This window comes from Falco rusticolus, chromosome 4 (genome assembly GCF_015220075.1).
Source record: "Falco rusticolus isolate bFalRus1 chromosome 4, bFalRus1.pri, whole genome shotgun sequence".
Classification (NCBI taxonomy): domain Eukaryota; kingdom Metazoa; phylum Chordata; class Aves; order Falconiformes; family Falconidae; genus Falco; species Falco rusticolus.
Genome location: NC_051190.1, coordinates 70,245,833 through 70,269,532, shown reverse-complemented (window position 1 = coordinate 70,269,532; position 23,700 = coordinate 70,245,833). Strand labels below are relative to the sequence as shown.

Here is a 23,700-nt window from a genome sequence, read left to right as displayed (position 1 = left end):
GATTTAGGTCTCAAGAGCCACCTCGTTACTTTTTTTCCCCATCTTTTTTTAATAGCATCTCTTTGAATCCAGATACTTCGGTGATGTACAAAAGGTTAGAAAGGCTTAAATCATCCTTTAAAGAATGTGAACTAGTCTATTTTTTTTTTTGAGTCATGCTGTGTGATAAGTGTGTAATAAGCACAGCTGGTCCACTCCACTGTATTCACAGTATTTGTGTTACACAAGCAGACACTTTCATTGACTCTTAAAATAGATCTCATCCCTGCCCCCTTCCCCACCCACCCCACCCCCAGGCCAAGAAGAAGGGGAGGACCAAAAAAAAAAATAATCTAAAGACACAGAAGCATGGATTTGATAAAGTTAAGATTTTTGGCTCTCCTAAATACCTACCAGATTGGTTTATTTGGGTTTTTTTGTTTGTTTTTATATAGGAAGCGGTAGCTGAACTTTATTTGTTCACCAACTCCTTCCCTCACTGCAAGATATCAGCACTATAATAAATCTAGTTTCCACATAAGTAATTTATATGTGAATTTAAAACAATTCCCAAATCATTGTTTTAAAATGATTTTTAAAACATTACACCCCACCCAGACCCCACAACGTTATCAACCAGACTATGGAGTAGTTCAATGAATGCCAATAGATTCAAACAATTTGACATATCCTTGTAGACAGGGTCCATGTGAATTATTGACAAACTACACAAAACCATTCATGAACAAGAACACTTTGTTTTGTTTACAAACACTATTACAGGAAACTAGTGCATGGCAGTAGTTACTTGTGAACCACTTTGAACAGTCAGAGCCTTTACATTGATCATACATGGTGCACATGCTAAATCAAGGTTAGGTTTAAAAGGCTTCAAAAACGCTTATACAGAAACGCTATTGATCTGGGAAGCACATGTTTTCAAAGAGGAGATGACAGGACAGAACAGTGCATTTGTGCTCAAAGGTATGATTAGTTACAAGCATCAGCATTATCTCAATGCTATCACATTTAGTTTAAAAAGTTCTTGCAGATAAGCTAAACACATGTCTGCTTTCAAATACCGATGAATTTACAGTTGTGGGATAAGATACACGAGCACTAACATGGATTTTTGTTTCAAGTATATGACGACTCCAAAATCTGGAGCATACAGGAGTTTAGGGAGGAGGGGGCAATGAAATCCCTTTGTAGGGGAATGGAAAGGTTTCCTCTGGAAAAGAATACAGGTAAATCAGCAGTTCATAAACACACGTGGTGCTAGACAGACTGAAAATACAACCTGTTCCGCTTTTAATCCCATGGGTTACTCCCTAGGCAAGTAATTAAGCTACCTATTTTCCTCTCTGTTAAAGATGCAGCTTTGGAGGATGCCAGTCAGGCTCCCCAGCAGAAACACAGCAAAAGCAGAGCCTAGAGGGGGACAAAATATATCAAGGAGCTATCCCTGTGTACAAAGGTTCAGGTATGGAAAGTGTGTGGGAGTCGGGGCAGGGGGAGTAGACAAGCTCTTGCTTTCCTCCTTTTGGAGGAGTTCCTTCATAATCAGAAAAGGTTTAGTATACAGAGTTAAAGATTTCTGAATATACTTGACAAAAGCAGATGAACACAACCATTCTTTTCAAAATTCTTTAGTAAAGGCATGAAAAATATCTGCATCATCCTTTTTGGTAACCTGGTATGTCTGATCAATAGTGTAAAAAAACCCCTAAAACCAAAAAAACGTGCATCACAGAAACCAAACCAAAAGAGCGCCAGAGGCTGCAACACAGCAGGGAGATACCAGAGCTAGTGCTAAACCGACAGCTTGCACTAGAAGCAGTCAGTGCACAACAACTCAAGCTGAGGTGAACTGCTTACATTAATTACTGGCTGATAATCAAGTACTGCTGTCAAACCACTTGTGCCCAACACTGTGCAGCTCCTGAGACCCAGATCACCTCCCTGCCAGTATGATAATCTCATTTTCCTTCCAATATAAATCTAATGGCATTCCTACTATTGAGCAGGGTGCCGCAGACCCCAGAAGGGCAGCACTGCTCCTCAGTGTGCAGCCACACGCTCATTAGCCGTGCCTCAAGCAGGGACTGCTGCAGTCTCAGCATCATACAACAGCAGACAACTGGTCTAAAAAATAGAGAAGCAGGTCTTGGTTTAAACCGATGAGAAGTCCAGGAGGGAGCAGACTTAAGACCATTTTTAGCAGACATTTGCCATATTTAAGTTTGCAGATCAGATCGATGCAGATTGTGAGCCAAAGTGTTTCCTAAAGGAATTAGTAACTGCTTATCTTTCACCTGATCCTTTCACACATTGTTCCGTATACACAACTTTGCAGTTGAGGCCCCCATGCACCTCAGGAATTTTTACTAATAGCACTTAAAACTGATTACTCTGCTTCAAATTTATCTGTGGATATATTGCATAAATCAGTAATTTAGGGAAGCAATATGAAGCTGGTTTATGATATGCAAATTACTTAATGGTTTTGTTTTGGTCAGATACATGCACTGAGTAACTCAATGTCAGCAACAGGCAGTAAATGTCATGTATATACAGAGTACTGCTATATACTAGATGGGACAATTCACACAATGCAAAAAGCTTTACAGCTATACTGGGAAGAATACAGGTAAATATTTAATTTTCCAGTGTAGTCCTTGTAAAAAGTTCTTTATTTATAAAAGGTCTTATTTAAGATGCCTTATAAAGCAAATATTACTTTTAAGTGCATGTTCCACACATGTTACAGCAAGGAGAAATGTATTTCCAGTAATTCTTCTGGGGTCATAGTAGCTATTTCAACTCAAGCAGAAGACTCACATGCATAATAGTGTTTATTTCAACACTACTATATACACTGATGTTCTCACAAGTCAAAGGTCTACAGATCCCAGCACAGAGGAGAAACTCCAACCCTCACAGAATGCTCATAAGGCCAAGAATTACTTAGTGCATCAGGAAACCAACTGCAATAGCCAAAAAAGTTGTGGCTAAAGTTGGGGGTTTTTTTCTTACTTGTTTGCTTTTTAAAGGGTCCCTCCCTTCCTATCTTCCCAAACAGAAGGAAGACACAGAACTTACTTCTGTAAGTATAGGAAAACATACAGACACTTATTTGTTGCATTTATGTTGAAGTTTATAGAATTTTGAGTAGGAATAGCACAATCCACACAAGCATGCTACAGACATTAAACCATTTAGAATCACAGAAGCATTCAGGTTGGAAAAAACCTTTAAAATCATGGAGTCTACCTGTTAACCTAACACTGCCAAGTCCACCACTAACATGTACCTAAGGCTGCAGACTGTGTCACTACTTATACAAGAGACATATGAATCTCTCTAATTTACACCACAACATTAAATTTGCATTAGCTTTAGAATTTGTTCTCTCATCAGCTTCTAGAATAATGGTGCTTAGAATGAGGCTAATGCATTTCAAAACAGGTTACCTTGTAGTTCTAGAATGCGAAGGCAGGACTTTGTTTTACCCACAAAACAATAAAGGTTCAGAATTAATTATTAATAAATTAACTAAAAATAAAATTTTTATTTCTTTACTCCCACCCCACCCCCAAAAAAAAAAACTTCAGTGTTTAAAATAAGGTTTTAGTACTTGGCATATTTAACATCCAGCTGACATTCACACTTGACTTCCAAGTATTCAATATTTCTTCAGACTAGAAGTAGAACATTGACTTTAAAACACACTGAAATAAATTTATTTAATGCTCACCACATCATGATAACTAACAAGTCCCTTAACCTTACATTTTTTCAGCGAGGGACAGAACATAGCTTCCTAGTTTTACCTCCCCTAGCTTTAGCCTTAGTTTTAATTCCCTTAGTCTCATATAATTTTTCTAGCTCCTCTGCATAATACACATTACCATTTCTGAAAGAGTCAAGGTCTTACTCTGCACACAACAGCCTCCCTTCAATATACAGTCTTGGTTCACCTCTTCAGCATAAAAAAGTGTAGCAAAGACACAGGAGTCTTGCTTAAAGATATAACGGGGTAAGTCACATCAGAAGCACCATGAAGTTTAGCAGGAACTCAGAAGCCTTGCTACACAAATAGACTTCTTCCTGTTCACTTCCAACAATCTGCAAGCTAACCAGTGCAAGGACCAAAAGTAAGACTGGAGAGGGAGATACAACAATGAATCAGATCCATCATTTTTTCCATAAATAAAAAGTCATTACTTAAAATTCACAGACCTCTATAATAACACAGCATATGTAATAACACACTAAGACACTGCAAATTTTATTACAGAATTTAACAATATTGAAGGAATGACAAGGGTAGTTCAAAGACAGTAAAACCTACCTATACAACATCACTGCAGTTATGTCACTGTATTGTAAAATGATATATTAATAATTGGGAACAAAAACCACCTAAGCAAGAACCTAGAGTTTCTCATATCATTTGGATGGGTGACTTCTATTTCTCTTACAGATAATAGCCTTATTTGAAGGCTTCTCATCAACAATTCTTTACAAGAAACTTACCAAGGAATAGCCATTATTTTTTTATGGACCCTTATGCAGTTATGTTTTTGCATCAATTGTTTTAAGATATTTTCCAGAGAAAGTATTACTCCTGAATTCAATTAGATTGACTCTTTGACCTGACAAACCTTTAATGCAAAAAAAAAAAAATCCTAATGTACTGCTACATAGAGAGCTGAACTAATCCAATATATAGCCACCTACTCCGCAGGATCATACCAGCACTCATACAAATGCCACAGTAATCTTTCCCCTTCTCCTAGGCTAGTGGTATCGAAGTAAAAAGCATTTGTAACTATTTTAACAGGAATGCACTTGCAGAACTAAACCTGTGTTTGACATTAGCCTAGTAATTCTTAGGTATTTATTCTCTGGGGTCTGAAGTTTGAGAAATTCCCCATCACTTCCAAATTAAATTAAAATAACCTCATCCTACCACCTTGCTTTAGCGTGTTCCTCCCTTCACTGACGTACCTCAAAGGACGAGGGACTGCCCTATCATTCCACTTCTTTGTAACTATTTCAGCTGTAGTAAAATGGATGAGCAGACAACTGAGCCAGCAGGCTTGTGTCCAAACTACAAGTCTGAAGTCTTGTCAAAAGCCCCATCTACCACACCACAATTCTGCTACATTAGATTTTATTTAAGCAGTTAATTACATCAACAATATAACAGACTTTATATAACTAATGCTGCTATGTTTCTTGGGAGGATCTGAGGTTGCCAACACAGAAATATTTTTAAAGCTTTTAGAATAATATGTTTTTCTAGTATAACCCTAGAAAATGTGATGTAGTGGACTGCAGCCTCTTACACTCTGTTGTTTCAGTCTTTACTGTGCTTAGCATATAGGAAGGATCCACGTATGAGGATACTGTACAGCTGCTTTTGAAAATTAAAATAGATTTTTAAATGAAATATTAATAGTTAGAAAAACATACATTTTAACATATACAGAAATAGGCAGACCAAGACTGAGTGGCCACAGTTAAATTTAATCAGAATCCACACTCCATTAGTGGCTGGAAGAGTTCCAGAAGCCATCTGTGCCCCTGGCCACCTGCCAATCCCCTGATTGTGTTTTAAGTCCCCTGAAATTACAAGGATATATTTGAATATGCTGTTCTTCACTTCTGGTATAGTATTTACCATTTTGTTTTGTTGCACATGTAAAAACTAGCTGCCTACCATGCCACCAGTATATCTGCATTTTACAGATGTACACAGTCAGACATCATGTCACCTAAATTTCAAGTATGTTGGTACCTTTTGCCAATAAACCACAGGAAAGCAAGGCACCAGTGATACCTAACGAGAACAAACTGTAACTAGCATCCAAGATTTGAACTCAAGTATGAAATCTAATCTATGAAGATAAAATGAAAGTTCTCAAGCATCTACCAATGCTATCTACAAGTATGCTGGAGCCAAGCACCAAAATTCTTGTCCAAAAACCTCATTCAAGTCTACTGCTCAGTCATGACATGCACTAATACACAGCTCTCAACAGCATTGTGCAGAAAGTGCTGAAAGGAGGAGGAAGTGTTAAAACCAATCACAATAGCTAAAGGTCTTATGATACAACATCAAAATGTGATAAGCTAGTTCAGCCACATACCAAGAAAGCTAAGGAGCATAACATCTCTCCCAAGAACATCTGCACATGTATGCAGTCACAATTGTCTCTGAAGACCTTCATATGATAGTGTTTTATTGATTTAAGGTATCAGAGAGCAACCAGGTTATGAAAAAAAAAAAAGAGGTAGATAGTAGTGACTGAAACAACTCTTGCAGAAACAGTGGTAGAAAGGGAACCAGAAAAAAACCCAAAACCACACCAGTGGTTCAACAGCAGGTCCAGAATACTATGGAAATATTTGATGCGTATGTCCTATGTGGAGTCAACTCAACTCTGAAGACTCCTCAAGCACACACAAATATTGTTTGTTGAAGAAAACAAAAAGCTAGAATATTTGCACAAAGTAGATGCATCATAACTCCTGCATAGCCTAGAATCTGGTCTTGAAAGCATGTCAGTGTGTGAGCACTGCCAGGTATCAGGTTTGATGTATCAAAGCCTAGCAGCATAAGAAAGTGAAAGTACTCATTGTCAGAAAACTGCTTCCAACTCAAAAGACTACTGCTGCACAGCACAATGCAGCAATAATGTTATTTTCACTCATCATCTTTGCCTGTAGCTCTGTGGCCACCTAAGCCAGCTTGCCAGCCAGACGGTCTCCTACCCCTCTGGCATTTGACAGGCCTTTTGTTGAGCTCAGCTGGTGGACGGACACCAACCCAAGCACTAGCCAGCGGTTAGATCCGCTCAGGCTGCAGCCTCCAGCCTTTTGCCTCACAGCTGAGCTGGATTACATGGCTTGCCACTTGGCAAGTGGGAACAGCTTCACCCCTTCGTCCTCTCTCAACTAACCCCTTCGATCAGAAAGCAAGTCAATTCAGCCTGTGAACCCAGCAAAAGTGGGAACAAAAGCCCAAAACAACGACTTTTTGCCAGATTAGCCTCTGGTCTTTTAGCAAGCTGAATTGATTTACTGGATGATCAGACAAATACTAGAGCCCGCACAGACTAAGCGGTAGGAACTCTGCCTCCTTTTATTAAAGCCACAGACACGGTTGAGAAGAGCTTGATCAGAGTTACTTATCCTTTCACCTTGTACCACAGGTAGTGCTGCTGATCTGCTGCAATCTGCACTGATGGGACATAGTCTAGCAGAAAGACCACATAGAAAAGACAAATAGGTCATAAGGGGAGAAACCACTGGAATTTGCAGCATGCCTGTTATTGGAATGGCAAGGAAGAGACATGTCACTGAACAAAGACAAATTAAAACTGTGTGCTGGATAGCAGCAGATGCAGAAAGGGTTTTTTTTAGTAAACCAGTTAACTACTAGATGTACCAGATAAAACACACAGCAGTGCACTGTGGCTGGGGGGGGGGCGGGGGGGGGGGAAGAAGCATCTCATTTCAAGTACAATCCTCTTACATTTTTTGGCCATGTAAATATCATACCTGCACACTCAAGACAGACGTAGTGCTGCTGTGACAGTTTGCAAGTATACCCAACATAAGTGAAGTTAAAACTGAAAAGAATGAGGCTGAAGGGACGCAAGACACTAAACCCAACAGCTTGCTCCCATCACATACATGGGAGGCAGACTCATTGTCCAGGGGCTCCCTGCAACCTCACAGGCATGTCGGCCTATTCCTTTTGCACTGGCTCTTGTACTTGTCAGATCCCACCACAAAACCAATTACATAATTTCCTAAAAATATCTCCTTCTCCCTAAAAAGGTATTTTTCTTGCTGAATTGGTAACTTAAACAGCTTGGCCAAGGGTACAATACTGAGGATTGTGAGAAAAGGAAGGAAAGAACAGGACCAAGACCAACAGCTCCTGCTGCTGAAAGGAGGTAAAAGTGAAGCAACGTCTAAAACTGAACAATAAGTTAAAGTTATCCCTTCCAAGACTCCTACTGGGAGCATATAGTCAGATTCCCTGAAGACCAGTAGATGCAAACAAGCTAATATAGCATTATCCATCCAGCAAATTTTATTCTGAGTAAGCATAAATTCTCCCAGGGGAAAGATTCAGACCTTAGACTGGAAAGGGACACAGCCACAGAGGTATTAAGTGATGCACATTCAAAAACAGAAGGGAAGAGACTAAGCATGGAAAAAGGATACAATTTCTCTTCCATAAAGATTTTCCAGTCTCACACAATGCCAGGAAAGAGTCTCAGAAGACTAACTGAAAAAAGTAGAATAATTTTCCCATGTCTTGACGAAGATGCAGAACTGCATCACTTTATCACTTACTGAAAAAACACAGCATTAAAGACAGAAAACTACAGTGGTTTAAGTCCAATACATTCATTTTTAGGTTCAGCACACTTAGACTTGGTGTAAAGGTCTCCCATTGAGAAAACAGAAGCATCCAAGATCCCCAGAAGTTACCATGTATATGGACTACCCGTATTACAAGTTGTTTTGTTTTGTTTTTTTTACGAAAGTCCATGCAGAGACTACATCTTCATTTCCTTTACATTTTAGCTGGCTAGGACTTGCTGCAAATATATCTGAAAACGATTTCTGCTAAAGGACTAGCATTTAAACTGGCAACATCAGAGTTTTCATATTTTACTGCTTCTTTTCGTGACATAGAAAGTGCAGTATTGGTAAAGTTTTAAGAGGGGTGATGCTAATTAGAGGAGACCTGATCACACAGAATTTGGTGTCTTGCTAGAGGACAAGCTCAAGAATAAACTGGCTTATTAGGGTAAGTCTGTTGGTAAAGCCTATACCAGCAGAAACTTCAAGGAGCAGCTGACTATCTCACTTTTTCTTCTATTGCTCCTCCTCTTTATCATCACCAGAATTAACACTTTCCAGATTTCAAAGTCACTGGCCTCTGTGCAGGGCGAGAAACCAATAGAGCCCAGAAAAGGATCTGGTTCACTGCTGGCTTAGACTGAGACTCAGCCCTTCCCTCCACAGCGAGGAACCACACAGCCCAACTCAATGTGCTGCCTTGCCCACCGACTGCTCCTATCAGTGCTTAAGGTGGCCACATGAAGAAGTCATTCCACTCATTATTTTAAACAAGAGTAACTCGCACCCCATCTCTGTCCTCTCTGCCCCCCCCTCCCTGCCTCCAGCCAGGGTTAGTTTTCGGCAGGACATGCAGCTGACCTGGCGAACCACATGGCCACACTCACACTGTGGGCAGAGAGGCTCTCCCACTGCCCGCGGGAAGGTGAGATTTTAGGCATGACACCCCGTTGTGCTACTGTTCCACCACATTTGCCTACTCTGATGATGAAGCGATGCCTTTATTTAACAACTGGGCCAGAAATCAGAGAAACATAACTCCATCCAAAAAAACCATGTAAACCCCCAAATAAAATTCCCCTCTGTCCTGGAAGACGTTCTTCTTTCAGAGAGAGAGAGTAAGTACAACACCAGCTTTAGATCTCTGGAAACCTTTAGGAGCAAAGCCATTACACGGCAGGATAACTGGCTTCAGGTTAGTTATTTCATGCTTCCTGACCTTAAGTACCCCTTGGAAGGGGAAAAAAAAAGCTAATAAATAACTGAAATAGTTCATTAGTAAATCACCACGGAAAGTTAACAAGATTAAGCACCTTCAGTTTCATAGTGTTGGAATTAAGTGACAAGGAAAATGTCACTTGTGTAAGAGATGTTTATATTCACACAGGAAATATAAAATATTTCCAAGAAAGCAATGAAACTATTCTGCAGACACAGCCTGAATAATTAAAGATTATCAACAATGTTTGCCTAACGCAACTTTGAAGCAATCTTACACTATTTTTTGTTTAATTAGAAGTTTTGGTGGCAGTTTTCTTCCCAAACCTTCAGACACCTACAGGATAAGCAACTACCTGATCAGTCACCTTGTGTGCTTTTAAGAGCAGATTTCACTGCCCATAACCTGGGCCAGTGTGACTAACCTAGGAGCACAGCTCTAGGCTGGATTTGTTTGACTGTGTTTATATTACTGTTCCACTTAATGTGCCTTTCCAAGGCAGCTGCACAGCTGTCTGCTCACAGAGGGAGCTGTGAAACAGGTAGCTAGGTCAACAGCAGACCCTGCCAACTCCACCAGAAGCCTCAGATTCTCCAGAGCACCTTCCTTCATGCATTACTTACGGAAATGCACATGATCTCAGGGCTTTAGAAAACACTTCACAAATCAATAGGTTATTTAGGCAGGAAGTCAGCTGTTTTGTCCCAAAAGATACAGTAAAATTCAACAATACCAAGCTTTGGACTAGTCATTTCTAAAAAAATTAAAATATAAAAAATTGCAAGCTCCCCTCAGTTATGCTGCGATAGTGCTGTGACTCACCGCACACTGTTTATGTTTAAGGAGTCTGAGCATTTTCATTCCTGGTTTGTCAGCCTTGTTAAAAAATGGTCTCTGAAACCTCAGTTTGGAAGAGCTATTACAGCAAAACAATCCCAAACAACAAATGCAGAAGATGGGACTGGACCCTTCTGTCTACCCTACTTCAAGCTCCAAGCCATTGGATATATCTGAAAATTTGTCTAGAATTAACTGGAAGTTAGTTTTGTCACACACACACATCTTTTTCAAAGAGTGGTTAAGATGTGTGGCACAAGTTGTAGAGAGATTACATATGGCACAACTGCATCAACAACAATGCTATAACAAAGTTTAGCATTCCTGGGCTAAATACATTTCAACAACCAAGAGATCATTTTCATAAACTAAGTACCTTTATGGTTACAACCCACAGAATTATATTTTAAATGTTTGGCACATTAAGCATGAGGAGAGGGGAAAAAACCATGACAATCCAGACAGCTACTATTAACCCATATTGCAGTGTGTTATGGAAAAAATGGGGTGCACCAGAATCATGGAGCAAAGCTTCAGATACATGCCGTATTATCCAAAAAACTGAGTATTTTTACCCCTCAGTGGAACTGCGTGGCAGGGGAGATGACACACAACAGTAACTTCTGTTAAAAACTTATAGGGTTCAACTCCTTAGTCTATCAAACAAGGGGGAAATGGCACAAAACATAGCCAGCAGGACCCTGACAAATCAATTCTGAGCTCAAACTTGTTAGCTTAGGAAAGCAATGGTAAGTAGTGGAGAACATGTAGCTCAAGAATCATGCCTTACACTACCTACCTCAAACCTCTGGTTTCTTCCACCTACTTAAAGACGTAAGTTTCACCATCCAAGTGATCCCTGCCAGCTTGCACCATCATTTGAGTCCATTTTCAGTAGTGGGTGAAGAAAAGCAGGGAAGCCTTTACACTAAAAATACCTGTCTTGAGAACTCTACACAACCAAATCTATGTTTTTCCTTTAACAAAGGGCCTAGGGGTTTTTTTGTTTTTTGAACATAAGCAGTGCCTGCCATGTCAGAAATGCACTAGTCTCCCCAATTAGTTAACTCTTTTCAAAGCCTTTGACCCCTAAGCCCAATGTTCACAGAACACACACAGACACACAGACACCCCCCCAAGGAACAGGCTACATATATATCAAAAGTCTATCAGCAAGACACCAATGATCTAGGTTCCTTTTGGGTTTGCTTATCAAGTGTTACCTCCCACCAGCTGAGTACAAGGATGTCTACGCCCCTCCACCAACTCAACTACAGAAAGTAACACATTGATTTAAATTGTCACATTTTAATTCCACTTTGTAGACAACTCCCTTAAACTATGAAAGTAGCTTTAAAATTACTTTTAGCCTTGCTACTGAGGTAAACACACACATAGCAACAGCTGCTTAAATGACTGAATTACAGTCTGCCAGCTAGCCATATTTCAATACCCAAGACCCTCTGTTCTTAATTAAACTTAGTTTCCCAACTTTTGTTCAGCATTGCCCTGCCACAAGAATAGTACAATATCCTGTGACAAAGCCAAACAAGAGGAATGTCTTCCTGCTCCTAATAACTCTCAAGACACGAAGATAAGCAAGCATTTTTACAGGCCAAGTAACATAAGGATGGCTTAGGCACTTCAGCTACACAAAGACACCCTCCAAACTACTCATCATTACATACATTTTACTGTAAAATGGTTAGAAACACGGCTTTTCAGGAAAAGTCTGCATTTTGAAGGGCATTTATAATGGTGCCAAGACAACCTGAGGCACAGCACTCCCGGTTAGTTAGCAAGAACCAGCCCACTGTAAAAGTCATCATTGTTCACAGCTCAAGGGACCTTCATCTTTCAGGTGATCTACACATCATGCAGGAGGAACAACGACTTCCAGGCACTTCTAGTAAAGTCTTAGTCACACAGCCTTTAACTGTGAAGCAACTCATGTTCAATCAGCGAGCCTTAGGAAGTCAAAGGAAAAATGAAAAAGTCGATGACTTAAACATGAAAGTCTGGGAGATTCCCTCAACAAGATAGGAATATTAAAAAAAGATCTACTAAATGACACCTTCCAGGAAGAAACTTGTAATATACCTTCTCTGAAAGATTCAGCAAATATAAATATAATGACTGAAGACTAATTAGCTTGAAAAGTGAACTAAAACCACCACTACTAATGACAGTAATTGCTCTATGTGGGGGAAAAACCCCACCACTTTAGAAGTGGTACTGGGAGATGTGATGGAGAAGGAAAAAAATCCACTCTGCTCCTACCAATAAAGGGGCATAGAGCACTGCAAGATTCAAGATGCTCAAGATTTCAACGCTGTTTCTTTGATGTACTGCAACACAATGAGCTCAGGAGGGACAAGGAGTGCAGGATTCTGTGAGCCCAGGGACTTCTGAACCCTATTAACATCCCTGAGCCAACATAGCCCAAAGGATGTTGCTCACTCAAATGAAATAACCAGCTACAACCGCCTGCAGCGGTAGGTAGGAAAGAGAAAGCAGTATTGTTCAATCAGCTGAAGCCCAAAATAACAGCTGGAGAAACTGCTATATCAGGAACTCCCTGCATCCACAGAAATGGGCAAGAGGTTCTGAAAACTGGCTGTAGCACTTCTTGCCTGCAGGCAGGTACACGTGTTTGTTAACAAGCACTAAGATTGTTTTTTTAAATTAGTTTTACCGCTTTTCTGTGGGCCTGGGGAATATCCAGAAAGCTCCTCTTGTTTATTTGGTCCTGTCCACTGTGCAAGCAAAGGAGAAGGCTGGTTTACACATCACAGATTGCAAGCGAATCATGAGTCAGACTGAATTCACTAATCTGACAATTCTGCCCAACACCTAAAAGAATAAATATACCAGAAATTTTCTCTTCGATCCTCCTCTGCTAACCTTACTATCACCAGGGCAGGGGATGGGGAACAACCTGGAAATCCTAGTTTGCATCAGCCCCAAGATGCTGCACAAGAGGGTGGTGCTGAGCTGCAGCACCTTACCAAGCATCTGACACTACATTTCAGTTCTAGCAAGTGATTTCCGAGTCCTCCAACCACAAGTTTGCAGTGACTGAGGAGGAGGTCGGGTACGGGCTTTTCCAGTGAAGTCAGCTTGTTTTGAGACTATCTTTCCCAGAAAGACAACCAGCTCTTTTGAATAGCCAACTGAGAATGTGTTGATAAGTACTTCCTCTTTAAGGACTTCCTGTAAAAATAAAATTATTTCAAGTATAAGCCTCTAAATATTATCACTACTTGGACCAAGCAGTCTCAGATACGTACTTTATGAATCGAGAGTTGATTTGCCTACCATCTTAAAACTGGAGTTGTATATCTTTATATAGGCTGTTTGAGAAAGTCTGGAAGAGATCACATGACTTTTCTTTCAGGACTGGAAAAGGTACAGAAAACCCCTAGAAACAGAACAGCATGTAAGTACAAACTCCAGAGAAGAGACACCTACCCAAACAACATTTTAGTGACTGTTTACATTATTTGCAAAAGAAAATCATGCAATACTTCACCAAAAAGGGATATCGGAGGCACACATTTTAGAATGGCTACCCTTAATGCAAGTGTTTGCAGCACTGTTCTCAGAATTACATAGAAGCCAAAAGTAACCTTATCTACCATTAGGTCTTTATTAAAAAAAGCAGCATTAGGTTTTGAAGTTATGATTCTAAACTAAAAATAGATATCCCATTCCTCACTTATCAAGAATTGAGAAAGCAGTTATTTTGCAGTTCGGTCTCCCAAAACTAGCTTTAGATTCAGATTAAAACACAAAAAGTCAGAAATACTGGAGCAGAAAGCTCACAGAGATGAGCAACCTTGCTTATGTTATGTCAGTCTTCTGATTTTTGCCCAGCACCAGGCAACCATAATACACCAGATTTGCACACTGTAAAGGCCCTGACAACTACATACTTAAAGAGTACTTCTCTCTGAGCTCCTCTAGAAAGTTTTCTGTCATAATCATCCAGAACCCAACCCATGATGAGGGACACACCGCACCACCAATAAATAGTTTCTAACTACAAACAACATGCATGGCTGAGAGAAAAAACAAGTACAGTGAAGAAACAAACACAACCAGCAACACCACAACGTCAGAACCTGATGTACTAAAAAATGGTTTTGGTACTTAAAGTGATCTAGAAAACATCTACAAAACACTGGGCAACACGATCAAAGCAGAACTAAACTCTGGAAAACAGCTTTAAGTCTACTTTGCAACAGGACATGCTAGAGATGAAGGGTATTATAGCAGAACTATTAGTTTAATAACATGATTATTGAGGCTTTGCACAATAAGCTAGTCAGATATTGCTCAGGTTCGGTTCAGTATAGTATAATAAAATAGTTACTAAACTACTTTCTTTTGCCTGGTTTTTGGCTAACCAAGTTGGGTATTTTCCCCTCTCCCTCCAAAAAAAAATCCCCAAAAAGGCAGTGACTGCTACAGCCACATGTTTGACAGCCTACAAGAGAACATTTAAGGTAGGATTTTCAAGAACTGCTATTGTTTAGAAGGTCTTCCAAATGTTGACGTTTACCTCTAAAAGCAACTTCAAAACTTTCAGCCCCTAGGAGGACATTAAAGCTTTTCTCAAGACATTTACACTCTACATGGACAGGCAAATTATGAGGTTAGATGGTTCAGCATGTTCTAAAGACCAAGACTGAAGAGACAACCTGAAATAAATGTGTACAGAAGAGAACTGTCTATAAAAAAATACATGACTTAAATAGTTGAGAAAGGTCTCCATGTTAAAAGTGCAGAATCCACAGTACGAGTTCCCTACTCCAGTGTTTTGGGAGTTTTAGTTTTTGTTTGGTTTTTTCTTTTTTACTGTGGGCAACAATATTACTTCAGGCTACCAAATATGAAATTAAGCTGTAGATAGGAGATCACTGGTCAGTCAAAGACTATACACTGGAGCTATCGGAGTCCCTCCGACTGTCCTAAGCAATTATGAAAACTCACCATAAGTACACATACATCAGTCTCTTCCCTCCATTCTCCCTGCAGTGTGTTTGCAGCTTCTCTTTTAAGTTGGGACTGACACTTGTAGATATGGACTGTTGCGATATAAAAAACCTTACCCTCTTCACTCTTCTGCATTGGTTTTTCCTCTAGCATAGCTCCCCCAAATGATCTTGCCACAGGATTCGATCAGTGCCAGAGAAAAAGAGCGGAAACAAGTCCAGCAGACCGAGCTTTAGCTGGCTTCCACATTACAAAGGCTGTGGTTTGACTATTATGCTACCTTAAACTGTCACTTCCTTACAACAAGTTATTTTGCCCCATCTTTTCCACTTTTGCAACAACTCCATGCTCTTTGTGCTGGCACAGCTGCTTGCATGGACAATCAACTTCAGTGAATTATGGTCTATCCTCAAAACATATTATTTTTGCTGGATTATTACTTTGGAGCTGGGTAATGTCTGATAAGGAAAACAGATAGGGCTAAACTTGTTAGCCAGGAAGACTGGAGTGGCAGAGACTTCATTGATAAGATGCAAACACAAGAATAGAAGAGTTGTGAGATGCGAGACAGCACGTGACTGAAACATCAAGAGGGAGACTGGAGAAAATGAAAGATTAAACCAGTTAGCTCAAGCAGCTCTAAGGTGGTTCTGTACATCTCAGCTTCACCAAGGAGCTACAGGCTTTCTTAAAAATACCCCATAAGGGAATGTGATTTTTTTTTTTCCCCCAGTTTTGTCTTACAATCTAAAAGGACCATGCATATGCTCACAGCTGTGTTAAGAATATTTAGGTTGCCTTGGGAACTTACAATGCACACAGAAGAGCTGGATTAGACTAATTGCCTTGCATCAGTACACAAGGTAGTCATTCACCAAGTCTGATGAAAAATTAGTACTCTAAAAGGTATATGGCTATTAAGCGTTTCTACTGCTAACTATTCAACCCTGCTCTTTGAAGATAAAGCTAATGTTTTCTTTTGAGTTTGTGACATCCATCACTACAGCATTCAGCTACTTCAAACAATTTTCACAACACACTTCTTAAGCAATCTCTCAACACAAAACTAATTAACTTATTACAGAACAGCCCAGGCTCTATAGGAAGATCATAAGACAGATGCTCACATAGCAAATCACATGCAAGAAGTTACCATCTCAACAATTCAAAGCTAACCCATTTCACTGTGTACCAGGATGCAGACTGTGAAAACTAACAAGGTTTGTCACTACCATCCATCCCATAGCCGAGGCAGAAATTTCTGCTCAGCTGAATTCATTGCTTCAGCTATTTTGCTAAGTCCAAACATGTGCTTTACCAACAGTGAAAATGAGGAAAAGAAATCAGGACTTTTGTTAGACATCTAAATAGTAAGCTCAAGTCCAAGAAGTGGAAAAACATAGAACAGGTCTTGGGGTAAACATAAGATAATGAATTCAAACTAGAGTCCATTACTCACAGCAGCAGTCAATCACTTAAGTCAGGAGAAAGTGAAGATGAATGTGTACTTCTTTCAAGCCTTTAAAACCTCATAGTTCAACAACAAATATTACTAACTTTTTAACAAGTCAAGATATCTGCAAGCCAACATGACTGCAGCTCTGGATGCTTAGCTCTGCCAAGATTACACTGAAGATCCGTAAATAATAAGTAGTTTCACCTTAATCTAAATTTGTATAAGGTACAGCTAGCCTATGGAACCCTACAGCACAAGGTGTTTTCAAGGAAGAGCAGAAAACAGGACTGTACAGCAGGAGCTGCATAATGGGCTGAGTGAGTCAGTTACATTAAACAAAGTTTGTCACCCTGAAACTACAGAAGGAAAATAAACATCTACCAGGCTCTGGCCAATGGGCATACTGCAAGTGTCTGCTTTAATGAGCAAGGAATTCAAAAATAATCCCCCACAGACTTTCTTAAGACATCTGGTGCAGGATACTCAAAAAAGATGACTAAGTTGAGTCAGCAAAACAAATTTGTGCTGCCTGTTTGCTTCACTGAACATTGTCCAGCCCTCCCCACTGTGGTTAATGAAATTCAGTTTCAAAATCCTACGAACAAAAAAAAAGCCAAAAACACAAAACCCCCGCACACCCTAGCCTGTGCAGCACCTTACCTTGCAGAGGACAAGAAACTAGAGACAGTAGCTCTGAAACTGCAGCCGGAGCTCTTTTGATTAACTCTTCTTCCCTTCTCATCCCTAATAGAAGCTATTGTATGCGTCCTTTTCAATAGTTCTGACAAGGACATGAAATACCACTCTCATTTGTACTTCGGGCAGGAATATTTACTACCTTTAACCTAACCATAATAAATATTTACTATTTGTATTTTTACTAGTCCTTCCACTCAGTTGCAAAAGCAGTATCAAATTAATTTCTGCAGTACACAGAGCTTGACACCCAAAAAAGAACCACGTTATCAATAAATAGCTCTTCCTGTTCTACTTCCTTCTATATACAAACATCTGGGCTGAGTGCCCAGCTGACTATTTTAAAATAGTTTTAATTGCTTTATTATCTGCTCTGCTGTAATCAATGCTTTTTAATGTGTTGTTTCTTCCTGCTTCTTAGAAAGAGCCTTCTCCCATCTAGTCTACCACCACCTCCACTGAACGGTAAGTTTGTTTTTTCCAAGCTCACTGTTACAAATCTCAGGTTAACTTTAAAATCACTAACTTCAGTTCTACTTTGTCTCAGTCATTTTGAAAAGCCACTTAAGAGCACAACTGCAGTAGCAATATACCACATTAAATACAAATACTAGCAACACAGTTGACAATACAAGTGATGAGTAGCCCTCCCAACCTTGAGACAGTTTCCAACCAACCTGTTGTGCTGACAGCCAATGACATGAGTCAACATTTAGTTCCATACCCTCAGGTGTCACTAGTCTCATCATCATTTAAGAGTATATTAAAAATATGGACCCAGAAACTATCAACTCCCATAATTTATGAAGATATGTTGCTAGTAGTAAGTGTTATGGGTTCCCTGCCAGCCACCCACCCCCCCCCCAAAAAAAAAAAAAAAAAGATAACTGACCATAAACACAAGTCAGTAATTTTATTCCAGAGGGCATAACATAGCTTTTGATTATTTTAGGCTTCATCCTTCTAATGATCTACTGAATAAGCTGTTTCAGTGTCATTCTCCTAGATGTACAATGTTTCAGGATTAGAAGTTCTTAGGAGAGCTGCTAGGTAACTCAGTACTAAGAAACTTTATTTACAGCACCAACTGAGAGGGTACACATTTACCTAACAAGCTCTCCAGTGCCATGTTCAAGCACCAGTAAGTGAGATATTTGTGTATTTGCCTGGATAAAAGTTTGTAACAGGAAAGACAAGTATGGTAGCTAAGAAAAAAACTCAAACTGAAAACTGACATTTTGCTTTCTGTAGAGATACAGAAGCTTTCCTAATGTGACCACATATATCCTAGCATTATGAGGAGGAAAGATTCATTTACTTGTCACTTTTTTTTCCCTCCCCACTTCTAACTGTAATGGTAAATGAATCCAGGAGTTACACTGGTGTATAGAAGAGTACCACAGCTCTTGCTCCTTATATTATTCTGTCCTGGTGGTGTTCCACTTTTGTTAAAAAGATCAAACCAGATTAAAGATGAGGGTGCAACAGTAGCACCAGGTTCACAGTACTTCATGTGAGCAGTTGAAGGAGGTCACTGAGTTTATTATCTGTTGAGTTCTTCACCCAAAGTACACAGTTTCTGACATATTCTGCAATATGCTGGGGGGGGGAGTTATTTAATCCACATATTCTTATTGTTCCACTTGCTTATTAGGCAGCAAGTGCCACTGACAAGTCAGGCACTACTAAATTTTTAGATCAGCTTGTAATCATCCAAGAAACAGATGGTGATTACAGATTCCAGGGACTGGGGGGGGGGGGGGGGGGGGGGGGAATGGATATGTGTGTGTTTGGTTTTCGTTGCTTTTTCTTTTTTAACTTGTACAGTATGCTCAATAAGTTCATTAGGCATTCATTCTCTTCTGCTAAATATATTTAACTTAATGGTTGACAGAGTAGGCAACATCCCCAGCAGTCTTTAGCTCAAAATTAGTTATAAAAAGCCCACTTCTATTAATTTTCTTCCATCTTTGGGAGTGCTATGTTTTGAAGGACCCAAGCCTAGCTCCCTACAAATTCCCAAGCTTTCCTAACAAGCTTTTATCAGAAGCAGGCAACCAACACAATCAAGAGCAGACTCACCATTCATTGTGCCTAGGACTATCATCATAGGCTACAGGAAACACAGAACCTTTGATTTTCATTTTTGGCACAGAGAACAAGGAGGAAAGAATTACTTCCAAAAGCATTAGGCAAAGTTTCACACCACCTTTCTTCCCTCTCCTCCTTCCCACAGTTATTGGAAGTGTAGTAGCAGTGACAATATGGAGGCAAGAGTAAGGATATTATTTACCATATCAGTTGTAAATGAAATATTATTACAGTTATGTTAACTAGCTAAAAATATAGCTTTAAGTCACACCAACCACTGAGTTTATGTATTTGTTTCAGTAGCACAGCCAGATTATCTTTGACACAGGGCAAAATACTGAGATAAGATCAACTTCTAATGATGCATATGCCTGCAAGATCCAAGTGCACTGACAATTAGTCTTTGCTGCTGCAAGTCATCAGTATTAAAATCTCATCTACAAGATGGGACATGGTTGCTTTCCCTTTCACTGGGGATAGCACTAGGATTACTTCATGTGAAGTTTACGTGTTTTCCCCTCACATGCCCTTCTAAGTTATTACTGAATTTGACTGCACTACCAAGCAGGACTTCGCATTAGGTATCTCTACTTCTACCTAAACAACAGCTGAAACCACCAAAGCAATTTGCTTACAGTTTCTTGGACAGGAAAGGTAATTTATAAGAACCCTGGGTTACAGACACTTCCCTGCAGGTCTTTTTCCCCCATTAAGAATTTACACCTTTGCCATAAGGCCTCTGCTTTGTGACACCAATGCTCAAGATCTCCCCTTCAGAGAGTCATGTTTCCTCCTCAGACAGAGGAGTTAAGGAAAATGTTACAAGTACTGTTCCCTTAGATGGAGCTTCTTCACATATTCAATTTAAAAATCTCAAAATCCTCCAAAACACAACTATCAAGTATAGCAATATTTTGGCCCCGAGATCAGAAAGCTAAAAAGCCCGCAGCAAAATCTGCTTTTCCCCTTTTACCTTCACCAAGTCTGTCCATCCAGTATATTCTGACAGGATGCAGCAATGAGGGAACTACATCTCAGCTTCACCATTCCAATACTTATTCCCCAAGACAGTAAGAGTCAGACTGCTATTGTCTCGGTAATTGATATACACCACACTTGAAGTGGCCTTAAATATGATTTTTCACATGACTACTATGTTCTAAGTTTATTTAGTTACTATCATCACAAACTATGATCTGTGTTTATTTCCTAGGCTAACCTTTGCTTATGGATTTCTGTTTATTCTGCTAAGAAACCTAAGGGTCCTTAATTCCTGTTTTTAATGAATCCATGCACATAGTTTGTGTTTCTCCCATGAGAAATTCTTATTTGTGGTAACAGAGTCCAACCACACCAAATACTTAAGTTTCATTTGCTGGGCAGTGCCACATCAAGCATTACAAACTGACAGGGTAAGCACATAAGAGAGGAGCCTGCAACACTCCAACACTGCCTTCTTGGCTAAGATAACAGCTTTAGACTTGGACACCTCAAATTAGCTCCCCCCCCCATTCAGAAGGACTTTGCTTCCATGGGGCCCAAAGCATTACTCATAATTACACCTTGCAGCAGAGTAAAGAAATGGAATAGTATCTGCAGAACACACAGTGGATACTTCATGCCCACAACCATCACCTTCATATTAACATGAAGCCGCCATCTCCGAGCCTACTGTATTACTGAGCTTGCCCTTTGAGTCCCCCCAACGAAAGGATTTTAGTTTACAGTTTTTAATTTTCTGTGTATGAACCAGTATGCTTCTTTATTTCTAATGGGAACAGCTACGTATGCCACAGTACATGATCGTAGGAATCATGCACCGTGTTGTGTTTGTCACTATTTAATTTGTTATTCTTTATACTGGAAAGGTCTTTCCTCTGAAAGTAGCGGCATTTCCAGTATGAACACATGTAGCAACAAGCTACTGCAACAGGAAGACCTCTGTTCTCGTCAGAGATGATCTCTCTCTCCCCAGGGAGGCCACCGATAGCAGAAGTCTCACCCTGTAATTATCAGCTTGCTTTCTTTCATTAGAGAGGCCTGTTTGGGAATTTTTCTATGAACAACACTAGCCACTAAAGGAGCAAAAGAAACTCGTGTATTTAAGCCCAATTCTGGCAAACAGCATGTCGTGCACTTCCACATTTACAGATCTTTTCACTTTGTAGATAAGTATCTTTCTTCTTATCAGTTTGCCAATGCTTACAGCTGACCTACAGAAAACCTGAAATCCTTTGTCACCATTTCCTACCGACTCACAGGGCTATCTGAAACAGGCTATTCAACCTCACTGGAGCTTCTCCTCTACCATCCATGCCGTGTTGGTCCATCCAGCATGTCCCCCAGACCACGGCTTCAGGCACTGTGCTGTCTGACACACCTAACAGCGCTCGGCCTCCAGGCTTCGGGCAAAAGCTGCCAAACCATACACAAAGGAGAAAAACCTCACAGGACTTGGATGCGTAGGCAACAGAATTAATACCGAGTTAATACCACTGACTGCTTTGCCTGTTTCACATAGCTGCTACAAAATTTGGAATCTCGGAGTGCACACTGACAGTTATTCTCACAAGCTCTTATGCAGCAACAAGAAGTAGCCCACAGCAACCCAGCATTTGGACAAATGGACTTCGCACCACCAAGAGAGCAAGTTTTTAGCTTAACTGCCCTGACACCTGCTTTTTTTTTTTTTTGTGATCTTTGGGCTCTACACTTTTAACCCGCCACGGTAGCTATTTAAAGATGTAAAGCTGCGACTTGAGCCTTATAATGCTCAAACCATGTGACATCTTTACCCAGCAGTTCAACGTTACAGCACCCGGCACGGAGGCTCTGCCGAAGGCACAGCAGCCCATCATCCGCAGGGTGATATAGCACTCCGCAAATGTTGCAATTCTGCTGCTTTACCACATCAGAAACCGGCCCTCTTCCCCTCCCCCAGGCGCACAAAACCGTCAAGAGACACTTGCTTAAGCAAACTGCGCGGACGACGGTAAAAACTTCCCCAGTCAAGCGCTAATAACCGGGTATTTTTATTTTTTTTAAACCGCAGTACATTTATGCAACGCCCGCCCGCAGCGGCGGGAGCGGAGCGGCTCAGGCTCCGCCGGCAGCACTGCCCTTTCACGGGCGCCACCCGTACGCTGCTTAACGAGCGGAACCGACCGGTAGGCCACCGGCTACCGCAGGCACCCCGCGGCCGGGGCCAGTCCCGCGCCTCCCGGGCAGCCTCCCCCGGCGCCCCCCGCCCGCACCCACCGCGCTCGGTAACGCGCTCCGGCCCCCCCCCCCGCCGGGGCGGAGGACGACAGCCGGCGGGCGGCTCCCGGCAGCACGTGCCTCCCCCGGTCCCGCCCGTCCCCGTGCAGCCGGCCCCGCACCGCCCCCCCCCGCCCGCCAGCTGCCGGGGGGCGATGCCCCGGTGGGGCAGTCGGCGGGCCGAGCCGCGGCGCTTACCGAGTGGTTGACCCCCCACATGAGGACGCTGAGAAGCGGGTCGCTAGCCCGGAACAACTTCACTTTTTGCGCCACGAAGTGCTTTTTCTTGGTCTTGGTTTTACTCGCCATGACGGGCACGATGCTGCTGGGGGCCGCCATGGCGCTGCCGGCGGCGGAGGCGGCGAGCGGCGGGAGAGAAGGGGAAGGGGCGAGTCAGCGCCCCGGCCCCGCGGGCAGGCGAGGGGGCAGGCGGCCGCGGGATGCTGCGCGCATCCCGGCCTGGCCGCCGGTGCCGCGCGCCGAAATGGCCCCGCTCGCGAGCTACGGCCCCGCCCCCCCCGCCCCCCCCCCCCGCGGGGGAGCCACCGCCCGCCACGCACCGCGCCGCCGCGCCCCGCCCCCGCAAGCCGGCGCGGGAACGCCGCGGAGTTTCGGTTCCTGCCGCCCCACTGCGCATGCCCCCCGCGGGCGCGCGCCTGCGCGGGGGGAGGCGGTGGCGCCCGGCGGCGCTCGAGGGGGCCGAGCGGCGGGACTGAGGGGGCGGCGGGACTGAGGGGGCGGGCGGGCGAGGTGCGACCGTCGCTCCCCTCACTGA

At 41.7% G+C, this 23,700-nt stretch overlaps 1 protein-coding gene across 2 annotated transcripts in view; it reads right to left on the bottom strand.

The window, feature by feature from the left end:
• The window catches only part of PIP4K2A (phosphatidylinositol-5-phosphate 4-kinase type 2 alpha), a 117,212-nt gene extending 93,771 nt beyond the window's left edge, over window positions 1-23,441 (bottom strand). For both annotated transcript variants that reach the window (XM_037383208.1, XM_037383209.1), the window contains exon 1: window positions 23,124-23,441. In XM_037383208.1, coding sequence (XP_037239105.1) covers window positions 23,124-23,264 — 141 coding nt within the window. In that variant the 5' untranslated portion in view covers window positions 23,265-23,441. The remainder of the gene's footprint in view (window positions 1-23,123) is intronic.
• Window positions 23,442-23,700: the final 259 nt, after the last annotated feature.